This window comes from Rhinoraja longicauda, chromosome 24 (assembly GCF_053455715.1).
Source record: "Rhinoraja longicauda isolate Sanriku21f chromosome 24, sRhiLon1.1, whole genome shotgun sequence".
Taxonomy (NCBI): domain Eukaryota; kingdom Metazoa; phylum Chordata; class Chondrichthyes; order Rajiformes; family Arhynchobatidae; genus Rhinoraja; species Rhinoraja longicauda.
The window spans coordinates 3,902,959-3,923,319 of NC_135976.1; the positions used below are offsets into that span (position 1 = coordinate 3,902,959).

General features: G+C 47.6%; 1 protein-coding gene across 3 annotated transcripts in view; it reads left to right on the forward strand.

The window, feature by feature from the left end:
* LOC144605387 (monocarboxylate transporter 1-like) overlaps positions 1-6,406 on the forward strand; it is an 89,164-nt gene extending 82,758 nt beyond the window's left edge. For all 3 annotated transcript variants that reach the window (XM_078420554.1, XM_078420556.1, XM_078420555.1), the window contains exons 4-5: positions 2,053-2,880; positions 4,659-6,406. In XM_078420554.1, the coding sequence (XP_078276680.1) occupies positions 2,053-2,880; positions 4,659-4,900 (1,070 nt within the window). In that variant the 3' untranslated portion in view covers positions 4,901-6,406. The remainder of the gene's footprint in view (positions 1-2,052; positions 2,881-4,658) is intronic.
* The last annotated feature ends 13,955 nt before the right edge of the window (positions 6,407-20,361 follow it).

Genomic DNA, 20,361 nt, shown 5'->3' on the forward strand with positions numbered 1-20,361 from the left:
TGTTAGGGGAGATCTTGTCTGATCACTTTGATTGAATTTTTCAAAGAGGTAGCCAAGTATACAGGCCAAGGGCAGTGTGGTCGATGTCATCTACCGAGTCTAAAGTAAGGCCTTTCAGGAGGTCTGATTTAGGAAACTGCCCAGAAATTAGGGGCCAACGGGATACAGGAAAACAACCCAGAAAACAAATTGGATCAAAAGTTAGGCTTGGTGATGGGAGTTGGAGAGGTGTGGGTAAAACTGCACAAGAGATGGGTTGGACCACAGGTTTGTATACAGTTCTGTACTCTATTGGAAGGATGGGGAGAGTGGAGAGGAGACTGCCAAGGTGATGACTGGGCTGCAGCTTTTCAGTAATGAGTGGAGCTGGATAGGCTGGGATTGTTTTTGTTTTGGGGGGAATGAAGGAGGCTGAGGGGGAACCAGATTGAGCAATACAAAGTTGTGAAGGTACGTACGTACAAGGAAGCTTTTCCCCCAGTGAGACCCAACAGGTGAGGAGGATATCGGAGAAAGATTTTTTTTTCACCCTGATGGTGCTTGAAATATAGAAGGCACTGCCAAGAGCTGGTGAAGGTGGAGACTCTTACAAGCGGCACGGTAGCGCAGCGGTAGAGTTGCTGCTTTACAGCGAATGCAGCGCCGGAGACTCAGGTTCGATCCTAACTACGGGTGCTGCACTGTAAGGAGTTTGTACGTTCTCTCCGTGACCTGCGTGGGTTTTCTCCGAGATCTTCGGTTTCCTCCCACACTCCAAAGACGTACAGGTATGTAGGTTAATTGGCTGGGTAAATGTAAAAAACTGTCCCTAGTGGGTGTAGGATAGTGTTAATGTACGGGGATCGCTGGGCGGCACGGACTTGGTGGGCCGAAAGGGCCTGTTTCCGGCTGTATATATATGATATGATATGATGATTAAAAAGATATCAAGATAAGCATCTTTAATGCTAAGACCCAGAGCTAAGGGCCAAATGCTGCTTATTGGATGCTTGGTGGCTGGCATGGAGCTGATGGGCCAAAGGGCCTGTTTCTGTGCTGTAAGAGTCTACGACTCGATGTTGGCTCATTTGCTAGTGGAGGGATACTAAGAAGACCAGTCCTGGTGCTAAGCATTACGATCTTGGAGATGGTGCAGGTTGGACAGATATTGATGGGCTGGGGAAGGCAGACACTACAGGATCGTGGAAGTATTTGAAAACAAACGTGAGTGCTGGAAGGTGAGAATAACCTTCAGCGGTCACGGTGGCGCAGCGGTAGAGTTGCTGCCTTACAGCGATTGCAGCGCCCGGAGACCCGGGTTCCATCCCCGCTATGGGTGCTGTCTGTACGGAGTTTGTACGTTCTCCCCGTGATCTGCGTGGGTTCTCTCCGAGATCTTTGGTTTCCACCCACACTCCAAAGACGTACAGGTTTGTAGGTTAATTGGCTTGGTGTAAATGTAAATTGTCCCTAGTGTGTGTGTGTGTGTGTGTGTGTGTGTGTGTGTGTGTGTGTGTGTGTGTGTGTGTGTAGAGTAGTGTTAATGTGTGGGGATCGCTGGTCGGTGCGGACTCAGTGGGCCGAAGGGCCTGTTTCCACTCTGTATCTCTAAACTAAACAAAAACTAATAAAAGGTATTTCACTCCACCTGGTACATGTGACAATGAAGAAGCCATTGAACCTCTCAGACGAGCGATAGGGCGCAGTGGGAATATCGGAATACAATGCAGATAGAGAACATTCTCACCAGCAATTTATCACCCTGGCTTTGTGAATGTTTTTATTTACTTCCGCAAAATGCTGGAGTAACTCAGCAGGTCAGGCAGCATCTCAGGGGAGAAGGAATGGGTGACGTTTCGGGTCGAGACCCTTCAGTCTGAAGAAGGGTCTCGACCTGAAACGTCACCCATTCCTTCTCTCCCGAGATGCTGCCTGACCTGCTGAGTTACTCCAGCATTTTGTGAATAAATACCTTCGATTTTGTACCAGCATCTGCAGTTATCTTCTTACACTTTTTATTTCCTTTGTTTGGCATCCAGCGGTTAATTTTGTATGACATATATTCCTCTCCAGGTCTCGGCCTTGCATTCAACTTGCAGCCTGCACTGACCATTATCGGGAAATACTTCTACAAAAAACGTCCTCTGGCTATTGGGATCGCCATGGCGGGCAGCCCAGTGCTCCTCAGCACACTGGCACCCCTCAACCAGTATCTGCTTGACAATTACTCATGGAAAGGGGGCTTCCTGATACTGGGAGGTATCCTGTTGAACTGCTGTGTAGCTGGGGCTCTGATGCGCCCCCTCAACCTTCCATCCAAGCCGGCCAAAGTATTGGAGAGTGTCAAGCAAGAGGAGGGGGTGAATTCTGAGCTCCTGAAGAGCGCAAAAGCACCGAAACGTACTGTCTTTCAAACCATCAACAAATACCTGGACCTGTCCCTGTTCAAGCACAGAGGCTTCCTGGTCTACCTGTCTGGCAATGTCATCATGTTCTTCGGACTCTTCGCTCCTCTGGTTTTCCTGTCTTCCTACGCCAAAAACATGGAGATTGATGAGTATAAGGCGGCCTTCCTGCTCTCCATCCTGGCCTTTGTGGACATGTTTGCCCGACCATCCATGGGGTTCTTGGCCAACACCAAGTGGGTCAGGCCAAAGATACAGTACTTTTTCTCCTTCTCCGTGCTGTACAATGGCATCTGCCACATCATGATGCCCTTGGCCACGGACTACACCGGCCTGGTTGTTTACACCATCTTCTTTGGCTTTGCTTTTGGCATGCTCAGCTCCGTCCTGTTCGAGACCCTGATAGACATAGTGGGAGCAGAGAGATTCTCCAGTGCCGTGGGACTGGTGACCATCGTAGAGTGCGGCCCTGTGTTATTGGGACCTCCACTTCTAGGTAAGCTGGGTTGGAAGTTGGGGTGATGTGTTGCTTCTGGAATGGTGGGTCACGGTGTTATAGAATGGCACAGGTAATTTGTCTTTTATTCCTGCCCGTGCACAGTATTTTCATTGGTCTCACTTCTCTCCGTCTTCCCAGAAACCTGAACCTTCCCCTTAGTCTTGATATGTTATTCTTTTTAGAGAGTCTTTGTTGAGCTGGGGCAGTGGTAGAGTTGCTGCCTCACAGCACCAGAGACCCGGGTTCGATCCTGACTATGGGTGCCGTCACCATGGAGTTTGTACATTCTCCCTGTGATAAAACACAAGATGCTGGAGTAACTCAGCGGGTCAGGCAGCATCTCTGGAGAGAAGGAATGGGTGACGTTTCGGGGTCGAGACCCTTCTTCAGACTGAGTCAGGGGAGAGGGGAACGAGAGATATGGAAGGGTGTACAAAGAACATGTAAGATGTGAAAAGGACAGACCAAAGCAGACGATGGTTAAAGAAATGTACAATGGTTCATTGACTCCCTGTGACTGCGTGGGTTTTCTCCGGGTGCTCCGGTTTCCTCCCACACTCCAAAGACATACAGGTTTGTGGGTTAATTGGCTTCTGTAAATTGTCCGTAATGTGTAGGATTGTGTATGGGGTATAGGGCAATCACTGGTCGGCACGGACATGTTGGGCCGAAGGGCTCATTTCCATGCTGTATCTCTAAAGTATAAAGTCACAACTGAAGTTCTCCAACAGCCGTTCAGTGTACTTCAGATCAGAAAATGTCACTGCTTAAAGATAAATATTTTCATATTTTACCTATTGGATTTTCTGCCAATTACCTTAAATCTGTCACGTCTAATGCTTAAATTTTCAAAACTGCTGATGACTCTGACCATCTAAATAAAATCTTCCCTTCACGTATTCTGCTGTGGGGAGAATAATCCCAGCCTCCCAAATCTCCTTGCATTACAGACGCAAGGAATTACAGTTGAAAGTAATTCTCTAATAGCCCACCCTGATGCCATAAGCAGTCTGGTTTAGTTTAGTTTAGAGATACAGCGCGGAAACAGGCCCTTCGGCCCACTGAGTCCGCGCCGACCAGCGATCCCCGCACACTAACACGCACTAGGGACAGTTTATACTTGTACCAAGCCAATTAACCTACAAACCTGCACGTCTTTACAGTGTGGGAGGAAACCGAAACTCTCGGTGAAAACCCATGCGGTCACGGGGAGAACGTACAAACTCCGTACAGACAACACCCGTAGTTGGGATCGAACCCGGGTCTCTGGGGCGGCAAGCTCTGTAAGGCAGCAACTCTACCGCTGCGCCACCGTGCCGCAGTTTAATTCACATTTGGATCGCAAAGTTGAAAATAAGGGTCCAGGAATGCATGTTGATTAGGGTGGGGGGTTTTATGAAGAGGGTCTATACAGCGGGTAGTGTGGGAACGCAAACTGCACAATGGGCGAGTGGGTGGGGGACAGGGTTGGCTGTACATTTGCCTGTTTGGGAACAGGGTGAGGGGGGGGGGGTGGGACCGTTGGCAATAGGGGGGTTGAGGATAGGGTGAGATTTAATGGTGGGAACTTGAGGAACTAGAGTGAGAACAAGTGTCAGCATTTGGGAAAGGTCAGCACAGTGAGCAGGTTGGGGGAGGGAGGTGTGGAATTATACGGAGGAGGGTTTAGACAAAATGGTTGGACTGCACTGTGGATGAGAAGACTTGTCCTCTTCTGTTACGATTGTGTCAGGGGTGGGGCGTGCAATAACTGCTGAGCTGTCTTTGTGTTGCAGGAATGCTGAAGGACTCATACGATGCCTTTCACTACGTGTACATTGCCTGTGGGGTGGTCCTGATTATTGCCAGCATCTACCTGTTTATTGGCAATGCAGTGAATTACTGGCTGTTGGAGAAGGAGAGACATCAGGCAGAGGGGCAGTCAAAGCACGAAGCGACGATCGATCTGAACGAGGCCAATGCGGACGCGAGCCCCAGGGCCGCGGACGGGGGCGGCGATCAGGACACGGTTATTTGAGGGTGGGAAGGACTCGACTGTTTCTTTCTCGACATTTTAACATTTTGAGATTCCTGCCAGCTTTGCTCTTCACACTTTCACACCCATGTCTCTGGAGAAATGCAGTGAATGACTGGCGGCGTGTCAAAGTTGGGGAATATTTATTGTGAGGGCGTAATCGCCTGTAATCGCCACCCCCACCCTTCTCCACTTCCCCATGTCAACCGCTCAATTCATCCTCGGATCCCGATCCTCTCTGCGTTGTACTCGAGCCTCCCAGCGTTGATTTCCTGGACTCGATACCCAGCCTGGACAACAACATTACGATGGAATTTAAATAATTGTGCGTTTTTATTTCCCCCTTTGCCCCCTTGTATCGTGCACTTGGCCATAAAGGTGACCGTAGACAGGCAGAAGGTGACTGTGTGCCTGGCCGCTCAAACGGCTTTGTTTTGAAACCTGTGTGTCGGCTCCCAAGGGCCAGGCCGCTCCCACATCGAACCTTCCAGCACGCTGATGGGCAGGTCCAGGAGCAGCTCCCAGCTACACCTGTCCCATTAACAATTGGCAACACAACTCGTCCCGTTAGGATGGGTAACGGGGAAGGAAGTGGTGGGATTACAGTGATTGTGGCCAGGATGTTGGTGTCAACATTGGTGGCTACCAGTGGATTTTACATCCCTCAAGTCCAGCTAGCTCGTCCACAGTGTTCTGGGCGGTACTGTAGCCGGTACCCCTACCCTGAGATCTGTTGGAGAGGACAGCTGGATGTTGGGGTTGGGAGCGTGGGCGAGCACAAATATTCAGCAAATAGCTGTTTTTCATTCCTTTCATTCCAGCTCTACCTTGCTGATCCATAAGCTGGCTTACATTGTAATATTGTTACCTCACACTTGTATCCTTGTTTCACGCTTTACCCCCTTGCCCAGGAGCTGTGGATGTCCCGGAAACAAGAGGCCCATCCCACTAAACACTCAGAAAAACAAGGTGATTGCATTTTGGTGACTCATTGAATTGCAAGCATCTATTGCAGCCTTTCCCAAACGCCCAGTGTCTCCCGGGAACAGTTCCTCCCCTTACGCACCTGATGTGGGTCCATGGCGATGGCTTCTACCTGACCCTCTCTCATATTGCTGAGATTATCCTTAAGCTGTCACCGTCACCATCTATCCTTCCCGCCCAGGGTCAGAATGGGTCAACGATAAAACCAGCCTTAGCAGCAGGGCCCCTCGCGTTATTCATCACTGGATCCTCATCCCCCCCCCCCCCCCCCCACCTTAACTGCAATCTCAGGCTAATGGTCATGAATAAGGGAAATGCTGAAAGTTGCATTGCAAAATGAGAATTGTGCTTTAGCCGCGTCCAATGCTACAGAAGTATGTCCAGGCCGTTGGATACAGAGTTCATTCAGAGTGCAGCAGCAAAATAGAGTTTCAACCAGCCTGGGACTGGAATATGTTAAGAATCCTGGAGCTGTGTAGAGAGAGGTGAAGACTCTCAGCTTGTGGACTGGGATGCGAGTTGTAGATGGTGTGGGGGGAGGGAGGGGAAATGGGGGAGGGCATTAATGGGAGTTCAGGCACTTGCCTTATCTTGTGAGATAATGACCCTGAACTTTAAAGTGTCGACTATTCACTTAGTCAGATCATGGAGTCACAAGTTAAGTGAACGTGGTTTGTTTGGATCATTTTTCTGACCTTTGCTCATAGATTGTGAGATAATATTCTCTGTTTGGTTGGATGTGTACTCGAAGCCTCAGCATTGCTGAGTTGCTGCCGGGAACACTCAGCCACGTGGATTTGTAAAGAATCTACGGAAAGGATGCTGTCCAACAGATTTCAGTTGGCCTTTATGCTCCACACACAAACTTCCTCTCTGTCTGCCTCCATCTTACTGCTATCAGACCGTCCTTCAATTTATTCCTCCCTCGTGTGCTTAGTAACATTTTCCATTGATGTGTCCGGGCTTTTGAAGCCAGCTCTTGCCCGTAGCACTGACCTCTGCTCTCTCGATTAAAGATATTCTTCTGCGTTCCGGTCTGCGCATGCAAGTGACGATTTTAATTTTTTCTTGTCTTGCTTTAGACAATAATAGACAATAGGTGCAGGAGGAGGCCATTCGGCCCTTCGAGCCAGCACCGCCATTCAATGTGATCTTGGCTGATCATTCTCAATCAGTACCCCGTTCCTGCCGTCTCCCCCACAGTGGAAACAGCTTTGTGTCTCATGTAGCGTGGACTTGTTGGGCTGAATGGCCTCTTAATAAGTCTGTCATGTCCACACTGGATTAGACATAAAGATGTGATCTAATAATTTAATATTTTGAACTCCCCAACCCCTGCCAGACTTTGAAAGACTCTGAGGGTTGATCAACAGCCTTCTGTTTTCTGGGAAAACACCCCAAAGGCTATCAAATCTTTCTTGGTGGGAATAATCCCCCATTTAGTGTCATTTTTGTAAATAGTGGCACATCTCCAGTTTTATCTATCCATTTTGTAACATGGAGATCAAAAGTACTTCCACTTGCCATCAACCTAATGTTCAATCCACTTAGCAAAATAGAGTCATAAAATTGCTGACCCTTTTGTCCATCTACATGAATGCCATTTGCATATAATAGGTCGGCTTCCTACTGTACCATCATCATCATCATCATCATATCATCATATATATACAGCCGGAAACAAGCCTTTTCGGCCCTCCAAGTCCGTGCCGCCCAGCGATCCCCGTACATTAACACTATCCTACACCCACTAGGGACAATTTTTACATTTACCCAGCCAATTAACCTACATACCTGTACGTCTTTGGAGTGTGGGAGGAAACCGAAGATCTCGGAGAAAACCCACGCAGGTCACGGGGAGAACGTACAAACTCCTTACAGTGCAGCACCCGTAGTCAGGATCGAACCTGAGTCTCCGGCGCTGCATTCGCTGTAAAGCAGCAACTCTACCGCTGCGCTACCGTGCCGCCCGTACCATGTGTTGGAAGGAACTGCAGATGCTGGTTTAAACCGAAGATAGACACAAAAAGCTGGAGTCACTCAGTGGGACAGGCAGCATCTCTGGAGAGAAGGAATGGGTGACGTTTCGGGCCGTCTTCAGACTGCAGAATGGTCTCAACCCGAAACGTCATCCATTCCTTCTCTCCAGAGATGTTGCCTGTCCCACTGAGTTACTCCAGCCTTTTGTGCCTACCTTCTATAGCTTGCCTATTTAAGTGCCTATCTAAATCTCTCTTGAATAGAGTGATTGTATCTGATGCCACCACCTCCTCTGGTTGTGAATTCCAGATGCCAACCACTCTTTCCCCTTAAAAGGCTTTCCCTTCAAATCCCCTTTGCAACTGCTTCCTCTCTCATTAAACCAATAGCCTCCTGTTTTTAATTGCCCCATCAAGGAACAAAGATCATGATTATTAACCCTATCTATGCATCTTATCATTTTGTACACTTTTATCAGGTCACCCCTCAACCTCCTTTGCTTCAAGGAAAACAAATGTAGTTGTTCAATTCCCCCTCCAATCCAAGCAAAATGTGTAGGAAAACAAAACTGCAGATGCTGGTTTAAATCGAAGGTAGACACCAAATGCTGGAGTAACTCAGCGGGACAGGCAGCATCTCTGGAGAGAAGTAATGGGTGACGTTTCGGGTCGAGACCCTTCTTCAGTCTGAAGAAAGGGCTCAACTTGAAACGTCACCTATTCGTTTTCTCCAGAGATGCTGCCTGACCCGCTGCGTTACTACGAGTAGGCAATGGTTGGCATGGTCTCGGTGGGGCTGAAGGGCCTGTTTCCATGCTGTATCTGTAAACTAAACAATCCCAAGCCAATGTTTCAGGTGAAAGCCCTTTATCAGAACTGGGAAAGAAGCTCAGTAATAGGTGGGAAATGTGGGGAGGGGGATTGCCTCCTGTGGTGTACAACCACAGCAGGACAGTTCATGGTTAAGCTGCAAAACAAAGTTGCCTGGTCAGTCAGTGAGTGAGTGGATGCTAGCAATGGAAGAGTGGGAACAAAGTCAAAAGAATGTAAGAGTTGTCAATTGCAGAGCAGGAAGATATTCCTTGCCGGTCTCGCAGGGCTTTGTCTTTCCATCCCAGAGGGAAAAAATAAAAAGGGGAAATAAAGCAAACAAGCCTCACCAATATTACAGATGGATGAGCGTAACGGATGAAGAAATTGTATTTGATATTTGGTGCACAGGTCGCTGCAGTGAGCACAGTGGGAGGGGCTGTGCACGTTGTGGATCGAGAGGGCTTGCTCTGTGCTGCGTGCTGTTGAGTTCTTCATGCTGGTAAACCTCTACCCTCTGCAATGGTTTCTTCACTTGGGTCTTCGGTGACAGCAGGAACGCTTTGTCCGAGAGTTCTCATTCCCACAGGCAGTCGACTACTCTTTGAGACGCTCTTGGGCAGGTTACTTTAACCGTGCTGTCCACCCGAATATCAGCAGTATTCGTCCGTGTGCCCCAGTCACCTCATCAAGCTCATCGTAACCCGCAATCCGTCCACTTCTTCATGTTACATTCCATGCTACTGTTATTTACCGCCTACATCCCCCATCTTAACGATAATCCCCACTATTTTTTCGCATTTCTATAAGTGTCCCAAAGATTTTATGACACTCTTCCATTCCCTGTGTGTGTTGTTTGACTCAGTGAGTTGGGTGATGGATATATATCTGCATTGCTCTGTTTGGCCCAGTGGTCTGGTGGCCTGGATGGTTCGGGCCAACAGATTGATCATCTGTTTGGGTGGGGGTCTGATGTTTTTGTGAGGAATGTGACGTCACTACCTCAGCTTCTCAAAAAAACAAAGCCAGAGGCTGCTGCGTTGGTCTTTCAGAGGTGCAGCCTGAATATTCAGTGCCAGTTATTGTGACAGGGTCTTTGTCCAATGTTTCAATATTTCTGTTTGTGAAAACCGACATGTAGATTATATTGTGTAAGAAGCAACTGCAGATGCTGGTTTGAACCGAAGATGGACACAAAAAGGTGGAGTAACTCCTCTCATGAGACAGCATCTCTGGAGAGAAGGAACGAAGAAGGGTCTCGACCCGAAACGTCACCCATTCCTTCTCTCCAGAGGTGCTGCTGCCTGTCCCGCTGAGTTACTCCAGCTTTCTGTGTCTATGTAGATTATATTTTTGTCTTTGTTTCATGCAACGTCGATTGAATATGAAATGAACACTGTCATGTTGAATTTATTGGTATTCTCTGTTATCCAGGCACTCTGTTCAAAGGAGAAATGCTAGAGTGTAAATCATTAGTTATATTTACTTAAGGCTTAAGACGTTATGGCAATTTTGACAAGGCCAGCAAGGATTAAGTGAATTTTAATAAAGTTTCATAATGCTGGAAGGCCTCCAGTTATTTGGAGATGTGTTTTAACTTGTTTGCCATCAATTTCTGGTGATGGGTTACCGATGAATGATCTTCATTTCAAGAACAAAGGAACATATGACTCTGCTGCTAATGGCGCCTACTTGCCCATCTCCCACCGCTGTGAATCCATTTACACCAGTCCACCAACCCCTTGAAATGAAGTACCTTGTTTTCATTTTCTTTCCCTTTCTTGTAAACTTCTCCTTATCCACTACATTCCTCCTTTTTTTTTCTCACCACTGTTGTCTGACACATTACTTCCACCAGACCATATCGAGTCGTCCTTTTTATACAAGGGCAGACCATCAGCTTGACAGTTGACTGCTGGGAGAACAGGCATCGAGGACCTGATTACAAAGTAGGTAAGTGTGCGTAGATTGTGCTTAGTGCGTAAGTGTGCGTAGAAGTGTGTGCAAATGCTTGAAAATGGAATTGCTAGGTCCAGTGGTTTCTCCACTTTTACATCTATTTACCTCCTACTTAGTCATAGAGTCGTAGAGTGATTCACTGTGGAAACATGCCCTTCGGACAAACTTGCCCACACCGGCCAACATGTCCCAGCTACACTAGTCCCACCGGCCTATGTTTTGGTCCATATCCCTCCAAAACTTTTCCTATCCATGTACCTGTCTAACTGTTTCTTAAATGTTGGGATAGTCCCTGCCTCAACTACCTCCTCTGGCAGCCTGTTCCATACACCCACCACCCTTTGTGTGAAAAAGTTACCCCTCAGATTCCTATTATATCTTTTCCCCTTCACCTTAAACCTATGTCCTCTGGTCCTCGATTCACCTACTCTGGGCAAGTGACTTTACCCGATCTATTCCTCTCATGATTTTATACACCTCAATAAGATCACCCCTCGTCCTCCTGCACTTCAAGAAATAGAGTCCCAGCCTACTCAACCTCTGCCTATAGCTCACACCCTCGAGTCCTGGCAACATCCTTGTGAATCTTCCCTGTGCCCTTTCCAGCTCGCCTATAATGTGGTGCCCAGAACTGAACACAATGCTATAAATGCGGCCTCACCAACGTCTTACACAACTGCAACATGACCTCCCAATTTCTTCACTTGAATTGATAACTTGCGTGGTCCCATCTTTGATGATTTCCATCTCCAACACCAACTCCACTCCACCCTGGCCCAACCTCGCCCAGCCCACGAGCAGTGGCAGTGTCTCAAGGTTCACTTTCTTAAAGGTATCATTGTGGTTATATTGCTGCAGGAACACACACGGGCTTGATTCAAAGATATTCATTCAGATCTCATCAGAGAAGCTAAGGAATTTAACTTTATATAAATCTGGGTCTGGAATAAAGAACCTCAGAAATGACCAGAAAGTCACTAAAAGCACCACTGGTTCATTAATGTCAGATAGCGAAGGGAGTCTACTATTCCTGCCTGGTTTTGGCCAGTACCTCCATCACTCACCACCCTCTGATGGTAATGTGTTAATGGCTCAATGGTACCTAATTTGTCACATGTACTGAGATACAGTGAAATAAATTTTTGTATACAGTTCAGTACAAGTATCACTATACATAAGCACTTAGATACATAGACAATAAACAATAGACAATAGGTGCAGGAGTAGGTCATTCGGCCCTTCGAGCCAGCACCGCCATTCAATGTGATCACGGCTGATCCTAACCCGTTCCTACCTTCTCCCCATACCCCCTGACTCCGCTATTCTTAAGAGCTCTATCTAGCTCTCTCTTGAATGCATTCAGAGAATTGGCCTCCACTGCCTTCTGAGGCAGAGAATTCCACAGATTCACAACTCTGACTAAAAAAGTTTTTCCTCATCTCAGTTCTAAATGGCCTACCCCTTATTCTTAAACTGTGGCCCCTTGTTCTGGACTCCCCCAACATTGGGAGTCTGAAGAAGGGTCTCGACCTGAAACGTCACCCATTCCTTCTCTCCCGAGATGCTGCCTGACCTGCTGAGTTACTCCAGCATTTTGTGAATAAATCGATTGGGAACATGTTTCCTGCCTCTAACGTGTCCAACCCCTTAATAATCTTATTCTTTTCGATAAGATCTCCTCTCATCCTTCTAAATTCCAGTGTATACAAGCCTAGTCGCTCCAGTCTTTCAACATATGACAGTAACAAGTACATCTTAGATAAGCATCTCTGATACAGTAAAAGTGTGTAACAGTAGTACACTGAGATAATATACAGAGTGGCCAGATTTGGTGTCATTTCCCAAGTCCCAGTTGTTACAGGTGTAGAGTTCACAACCTGACCATGAAGGCCTGTGGTCCTGGCAGTGTTGCAGGGTTGGCCTGGCCAAGCTTAGCCGTTGTCTGTGCACTGCAGGCCATGTTTGCTCCATGCAGTCGGGCTCGTGGAGCGGTCCAGTCCAGCCGAGGCCCAGGCTGCTGCTGGGCCTCCAGTGACCCACTCCACCATTGAGGCACTGCACTGCCTCAACCGCCCCCACTCCCCAGCATTGGTTAACTGCCTTCTGAAATGGAAGTACTAAACTACATTTTTCAAGAGGCAACTCAGAATGGGTGGTATTTGCTGACCGTCCTGTGAATGTATAAGCAGATGGTCTTGGCTTCCCTGATGGCCAACACTGGATGAGCCTGGGGCCAGGCCTCTGCTGATTCCTGTGCCAGACCACAGATTCATAGGCTGGTTTTCAGCATCACAATTGGGGCTGGAATATATTACAGACATCTGTTACTATTTTAGTGTGCGGTTCTCAAGAACGTCACATTCTGCTTCTGAAATCCAGACAGGCTGTGGTAAACAACACACACACACACACACCAATGAAAGAAAGCTACTGGCAGGAGACTGAAGGGCGGCACGGTGGCGCAGCAGTAGAGCTACTGCCTTACAGCGCCAGAGACCCGGGTTCGATCCTGACCACGGGAGCTTGTCTGCACAGAGTTTGCACGTGTGACCTACGTGGGTTTTCTCCGAGATCTTCGGTTTCCTCCACAAAGATGTACAGACATACAGGCTTGTAGATTAATTGGCTTGGTATAAATGTGAACTTGTCCCTAGTGTGTAGGGTAGAGTTAATGTGCGGGGATCGCTGGTTGGTGCGGACTCGGTGGGCTGAAGGGCCTGTTTCCGCGCTGTATCTGTAAACTAAACTGGCAGGAGACTGGAAACCCTGCTGTGTGGCAAGGCTGGGATCATGCTGAAACTCGGCCATCTCCTGCTACGAGCGTTTCCCAAAGCCCTGCTCTGGTGGGAGAGGGAACTGGTGAAGAGACGGGATGAGACCTTTCACAGCCACAGGACATCTCGCAGTGCTGCAGTGAGGGGCTTGTTCCATGAAGACTAGTCTTCGTGCGGTCGGCAATAAAATAAAACAGAACCCACCACCAGAATACAATGCAAACACATATACCAAATGAAACTATTATACAACTATATTACAATCCCTATCCAGGATGCATCCAATCCCCCCCACGGTGCCCAGCGGTCCCGGAAACCTCCCAGGTTGCCCGTGCACAACACCGCCCGGGCGCGGACGTTACCCCGGAAAAGGGGCAGGCAGCTGGCTCGGGCAGAGCCCTCTTCTGCCTGGCGCCATGAGTCGCGGATGGCCAGACTTGGCCAGGCCCAGGCCCAGGAGCAACCCAACCAGGACATCCTCGGCTTCCCCTCTCCGCTACGCACTGGGTGTCCAAAGATGAGGATGGTGGGCGAGAAGTGCAGCCAAAAGGCAAGGAGCAGCCCCTTTAGATATTGAAACAGGGGCCAGCTCTTCCACTGTCGGCAGGGAACCCCAGACAGCAGGTTGTTGAGGGAAAGAAGGAGAAACATCACGGGCTATGGTACATCTTATATACTTCATAGCCTACAACTGGCATCTGGGGCAAGAGATTATAACTGGCAATAATAATTTAGATACAAATTAGATTTTATAACACCAGCCTTCTAACCATGGCCTTATTAGTCCCACCAGTTAAAAACCAATGGCCATAAATGAGAGCAAACAATCACGTGGCACAACAGGTCGTGTTCTTGCCTCACGGCGCCAGAGACCGGCGCCGGCTTCAATCCTGACCTTGGACACTACCCGTGTGGAGTCTTCACGTTCTCCCTGTGATTGCTTTGGTTTCCTCCAGTTTCCTCTCGCATCCCGTATACGTGCGGGTTTGTAGGTTAATTGGCCTCTGTATGTTGCCCCTCGTGTGCAGGGAGTGGATGAGAAAATGAAATAACATAGAACTAGTACGGACGTATAATTGATGGTCAGCATGGATCTAGTGGGCCAAAGGGCCCGTTTTCACGCTGTAGCTCTAACTCTAAAGCAATAGCATTTGCATTAGAATGAGCAACGTTTTAGTTTTGCGGACTGCGCTGTAAAATAATGCTCTTTCCTGGGAGTTTCACTTGATCATCACCAGAGCGTTTGAGGCATTGCTGTAAGATCGCATTCATGCAGGGGCGTGCAAGGGCGCTGACAGGTCCTTGACTAAATGTGTGGGTGGTTACCACAACGCCCGTGATCTGAGCTTCGCGGCGTGGAGGCGAAGAACTGCTGAGGGGCAGTGAGGTTTAGGACTCGCAAAAAAGAAGTCAGAAAAAAGCTAGTGCATTGGCACAGAAAAAAATAAATGAAAAGAAGGGGCAAGGCAGTAGAGTTGCTGCCTTAAAGAGTCAGAGACTCCGGGTACAAACGGTCAATTAAAATATGTCAGTAGTGGCAATTGCCCGATTGTGATAAGATCCCCACCGCATTCACTAATATCCATTAGGGATATTAGGGATAGGTCAACTTATTTACATCGACGAAACCAAGCGCAGGCTTCGCTGAACACCTGCGCTCGGTCCGCATTGACCAAACTGATCTCCTGGTGGCCGAGCACTTCAACTCCCCCTCCCACTCCCAGTCTGACCTTTCTGTCATGGGCCTCCTCCAGTGCCATAGTGAGGCCCACCGGAAATTGGAGGAACAGCACCAAATATTTCGCATGGGCAGCTTGCAGCCCAGTGGTATGAACATTGACTTCTCCAACTTTAGATAGTTCCTCTGTCCCTCTCTCCTCCTTCCCAGATCTCCCTCTATCTTCCTGTCTCCACCTATATCCTTCTTTTGTCCCGCCCCCTGACATCAGTCTGAAGAAGGGTCTCGACCCGAAACATCACCCATTCCTTCTCTCCCGAGATGCTGCCTGACCTGCTGAGTTACTCCAGCATTTTGTGAATAAATACTTTCGATTTGTACCAGCATCTGCAGTTATTTTCTCACAATATCCATTAGGGAATTAACTCTTCCCTCTAATAGTTTGGGTTTACATGTGACCTCAGGCCCACCCTTGAAGTGGTAGACACAAAATGCTGGAGTGACTCAGTGGGACAGGCAGCATCTCTGGAGAGAAGGAATGGGTGACGTTTCGGGTCGAGATCTTTCTTCAGTCTGAAGAAGGATCTCGACCCAAAACGTCACCTATTCCTTTTCTCTGGAGATGCTGCCTGACCTGCTCAGAGTTGCTCCTTGTGTCTATGTTTAGTTTATTGTCATATACACCAAGGGGAAATGAAGTTATTTGTTCACATACACACATAAAGCTTGCAGAATAAACAGTTAGGGATCACGGTGAGCAGTTAGATTAGGACACAAAGTGCTGGAGAAACTCAGCAGGTCACTGGAGAACACGGATAGGTGGCATTTTGGGTCGAGACTCTCCAGAGTAAACAATTACTCTGTCATTTTGAGAAAAAACAACAAATATTGGCCATGCCATTCAATTGCTGTGACCAAATAAAAAAAAAAAAACTAGAGCTGAGGTAATGTGTGGAAACAAGGAATTGTTTCCTGCAAAACGCTGTTAAACTGGAGGCTAAACGTTTGGAACTTGTAGAGTTTTAATTTGGGGTGCTGATGGCTGTGGAAGAAAGGGGGATAAATTCAATTGAGGCATAAATCATCCGTGAACCAGTTAAATGGTGGGGGAAGAGCTGTTTAATGATCACCTGTTTCCACCCAAAATACCTGTCACCTTCATACTTATTACAACAGAGGGAGGCCCTTCCGCTCATGGAGTGATACAGTGTGTAAAACAGGCCCTTCAGCCCAACCTGTCTACACTGGCCAACAATGTCCCAGCTACACTAGTTCCACCTGCCCATGTTTGGTCCATATGCCTGTCCAAACCTGTCCTATCTAATGTTGGGATAGTCCCAGCCTCAACTACCTCCTCTGGCAGCTCGTTCCATACCCCCACCACCCTTTGTGTGGAAAAATTACCCCTCAGATTCCTATTCTTTTCCTCTTCACCTTAAACCTATGTCCTCTGGTCCTCGATTCACCTACTCAGGGCAAGGGACTGTGCATCGACCAGATCTATTCCTCTCATGGTTTTATACACCCATAAAGGGGTCTATCCCCTTCTATCTTTAATCCTGTACCAATAACTGTCGGGGCAGTCTGAAGAAGGGTCTCAACCCGAAAGGCCACCCATTCCTTCCATCCAGAGATGCTGCCTGTCCCGCTGAGTTACTCCGGCATTTTGTGTCTGCCTTCAGTTAAAAAGTAGTTGGGGAATTGACCCTTACTGAATAGTCTCTGTTGTTACTGTATTTCTAATGGAGTAACATTCAAGTCTCATGTGTACAAACTTTAAAGGGGAATATAACGTGAGTGCCAAGATCTGTTTTTGGTGACTAACTTTCTGTGTACTAGGGATATCTGAGACACTCTGGCTCAAAATTGGCTTGGACAATTCTTCTTGCATCCTTGCTGGCTGCTTCAAACAGATAAAGCCTTTTTGTTTTGTTAAAGAATTACATAATGCATACGGTGAAGCATCGGCACGGTAGCGCAGCGGTAGAGTTGCTGCCTTACAGCGAATGCAGCGCCGGAGACCCGGGTTCCATCCCGACTCCGGGTGCCGTCTGTACGGAGTTTGTACGTTCTCCCTGTAGCCTGCGTGGGTTTTCACCAAGATCTTTGGTTTCCTCCCGCACTCCGAAGACATACAGGTATGTAGGTTAATTGGCTCGGTAAAAGTAAAACTTGTCCCTAGTGGGTATAGGATAGTGTTAATGTGCGGGGATCGCTGGTCGGCGCGCCGAAAGGGCCTGTTTCGCGCTGTGTCTCTAAACTAAACTAAATGAACATGCTGGGCTGTTGCAACCGACAAGGTTCCTGAACAAACTGGCAGTACGGACGCATGTGCTTCACAGCCTGGGTTTTTCAGTAGCTAGACACAAGATGCTGGAGTAACTCGGTGGGACAGGCAGCATCTCTGAAGAGAGGGAATGGGTGACGTTTCAGGTCGAGATCCTTCTTCAGACTCGACCCGAAACGTCACCAATTCCTTCTCTCCAGAGATGCTGCCTGTCCCGCTGAGTTACTCCAGCTTTTTGTGTCTATCTTCGGTTTAAACCAGCATCTGCAGTTCCTTCCTGCACACATGGGTTTCTCAGTGTTTGCCTGCAACTTTTCAAGCTATTTACTATTGGTGACAGTCAAGGTGGCCAAAAAGATGATAAACTCTGCCTTTGAAGAAGCTACCAAGGTTCGTAAACGAAAAGCACAGGAGGATATTCCAATCGGCTCCACTTCCACTGGCAGCTTGTTTCATATACCCAACACCCTCTGTGTGAAAATGTTGTCCCTCAGGTTCCGATTGCATCTTTCCCCTCTCACCCTAAACTTATGCCCTCTAGTTCTTGATTCCCCCACCCTGAGAAAAAGGACTCTGGATTCACCCTATCTATTCCCTTCATGATTTTATACACCTCTATAAGATCACCCTTCAGCCTCCTATGCTCCAAAGAAAAATGTCCTAGCCTGTCCACCTGTCACTATAGCTCAGGCCCCTGGCGTCTTAGACAATAGACAATAGACAATAGGTGCAGGAGTAGGCCATTCAGCCCATCGAGCGAGCACCGCCATTCAATGCGATCATGGCTGATCACTCTCAATCAGTACCCCGTTCCTGCCTTCTCCCCGTACCCCCTCACTCCGCTATCCTTAAGAGCTCTATCCAGCTCTCTCTTGAAAGCATCAAACGAACTGGCCTCCACTGCCTTCTGAGGCAGAGAATTCCACACCTTCACCACTCTCTGACTGAAAAAGTTCTTCCTCATCTCCGTTCTAAATGGCCTACCCCTTATTCTTAAACTGTGGCCCCTTGTTCTGGACTCCCCCAACATTGGGAACATGTTCACATTGGGAACAACTTGGCAATATGTTCATAAACCTTTCCACTCTTTCCAGTTTAATGGTATCTTCCCCATAGCAAAGTGGTCAAAACTGAACTCAATACTGCAAGTGCATCCTCACTAACGTCTTGCATCATTGAAACATTACATCCCATCTTCCACGTAAGAAGATAACTGCAGATGCTGGTACAAATCGAAGGTATTTATTCACAAAATGCTGGAGTAACTCAGCAGGTCAGGCAGCATCTGAGGAGAGAAGGAATGGGTGACGTTTCGGGTCGAGACCCTTCTTCAGACTGAAGAAGGGTCTCGACCCGAAACGTTACCCATTCCTTCTCTCCTGAGATGTTGCCTGACCTGCTGAGTTACTCCAGCATTTTGTGAATAAATACCATCTTCTATACTCAATTCCCCGTCTGATGAAGGCCATTGTTCCAAAAGCCTTCTTCCTGGGCCTTGTATTCCTGGATCCCTCCTGCTCTACAACGCTACCTAGAGCTCTGCTATTTACGTTGAAGATCCTGCCCTGGTTTGCCTTTCTAAAATGCAACACTTCACATTCATATGATTGAAACTCTATTGGCAACTCCTCAGTTCACTTGCCCAGCTGATCAGGATCTCATAGTGGCTCCTAGTATCTTTACTTTCTCCAATACCATCGATTGTATTGTCATAGAATCATACAGCACGAAACAGGCTTTCCAGCCCAGCTTGCCCATTGCGACCAAGGTGCTCCATCTACACCAGTCCCACCTGCCCATGTTTGGCCCATGTTCTTCTAGGCTTCTAAGCCCTTCTAAGCGACTAGGCTTGTATACACTGGAATTTAGAAGGATGAGAGGGGATCTTATAAAAACATATAACATTATTAAGGGATTGGACATGCTAGAGGCAGGAAACATTTTCCCAATGTTGGGGGGAGTCCAGAACCAGGGGCCACAGTTTAAGAATCAGGGGTTGGCCATTTAGAACGGAGATGAGGAAAAACCTTTTCACTCAGAGAGTTGTAAATCTGTGAAATTATCTGCCTCAGAAGGCAGTGGAGGCCGATTCTCTGGATGCTTTCAACAGAGAGTTAGATAGAGCTCTTAATGATAGCGGAGTCAGGGGGTATGGGGAGAGGAGAGGAATGGGGTACTGATTGTGGATGATCAGCCATGATCACATTGAATAGCTCGAAGGGCTGAATAGCCTACTCCTGCACCTATTGTCTATTGTCTAAACCTTTCCCATCCATGTATCTGTCCAAATACCTTTTAAATGTTGTTATAATTTCTGCCTCAACTACCTCCTCTGGCAGCTCACTCCATATATTCACCACCCTCTGTGTGAAAAAGTTGTTATTCAGATTCCTATTAAATTCCCTTAAACCTATGTCCTCTGGTTCTTGATTCCTCTACTCTGGGTAAAAAAAAAACTCTGTGCATCTACCCTATCTATTCTCCTCATGATCATATGCACCTCTATAAGATCACCTCTGTTCTTCCTATGCTCCAAGGAATGCAGTCCTAGCCTGCCCAACCTGTCCCTAAAAGTCAGGCCCTTAAGTCCTGGCATCAGCCTCATAAATCTTCTCTGCCCTCTGTCCAGTTTAACATGGTTCTGACAGCAGAGTGGCCATGACTGAACACTATACTCCAAATGTGCTTCCAGCAGCACCTTCTACAGCTCCAACATAACATCCTAACTTCTATTTAAGAAAATAACTGCAGATGCTGGCACAAATCGAAGGTATTTATTTCACAAAATGCTGGAGTAACTCAACAGGCCAGGCAGCATCTCAGGAGAGAAGTTTCGGGTCGAGACCCTTCTTCAGACTGACTTCTATACTTAATGCTTAATACCTTGACAGATAAGGCCAATGTGCTGAAAGCCTTCTTGACCACCTTATCTAACGATGAAGCCACTTTCAAAGAACCTTATGCCTGCACTCCTAGATCCCTCTGTCCTACAA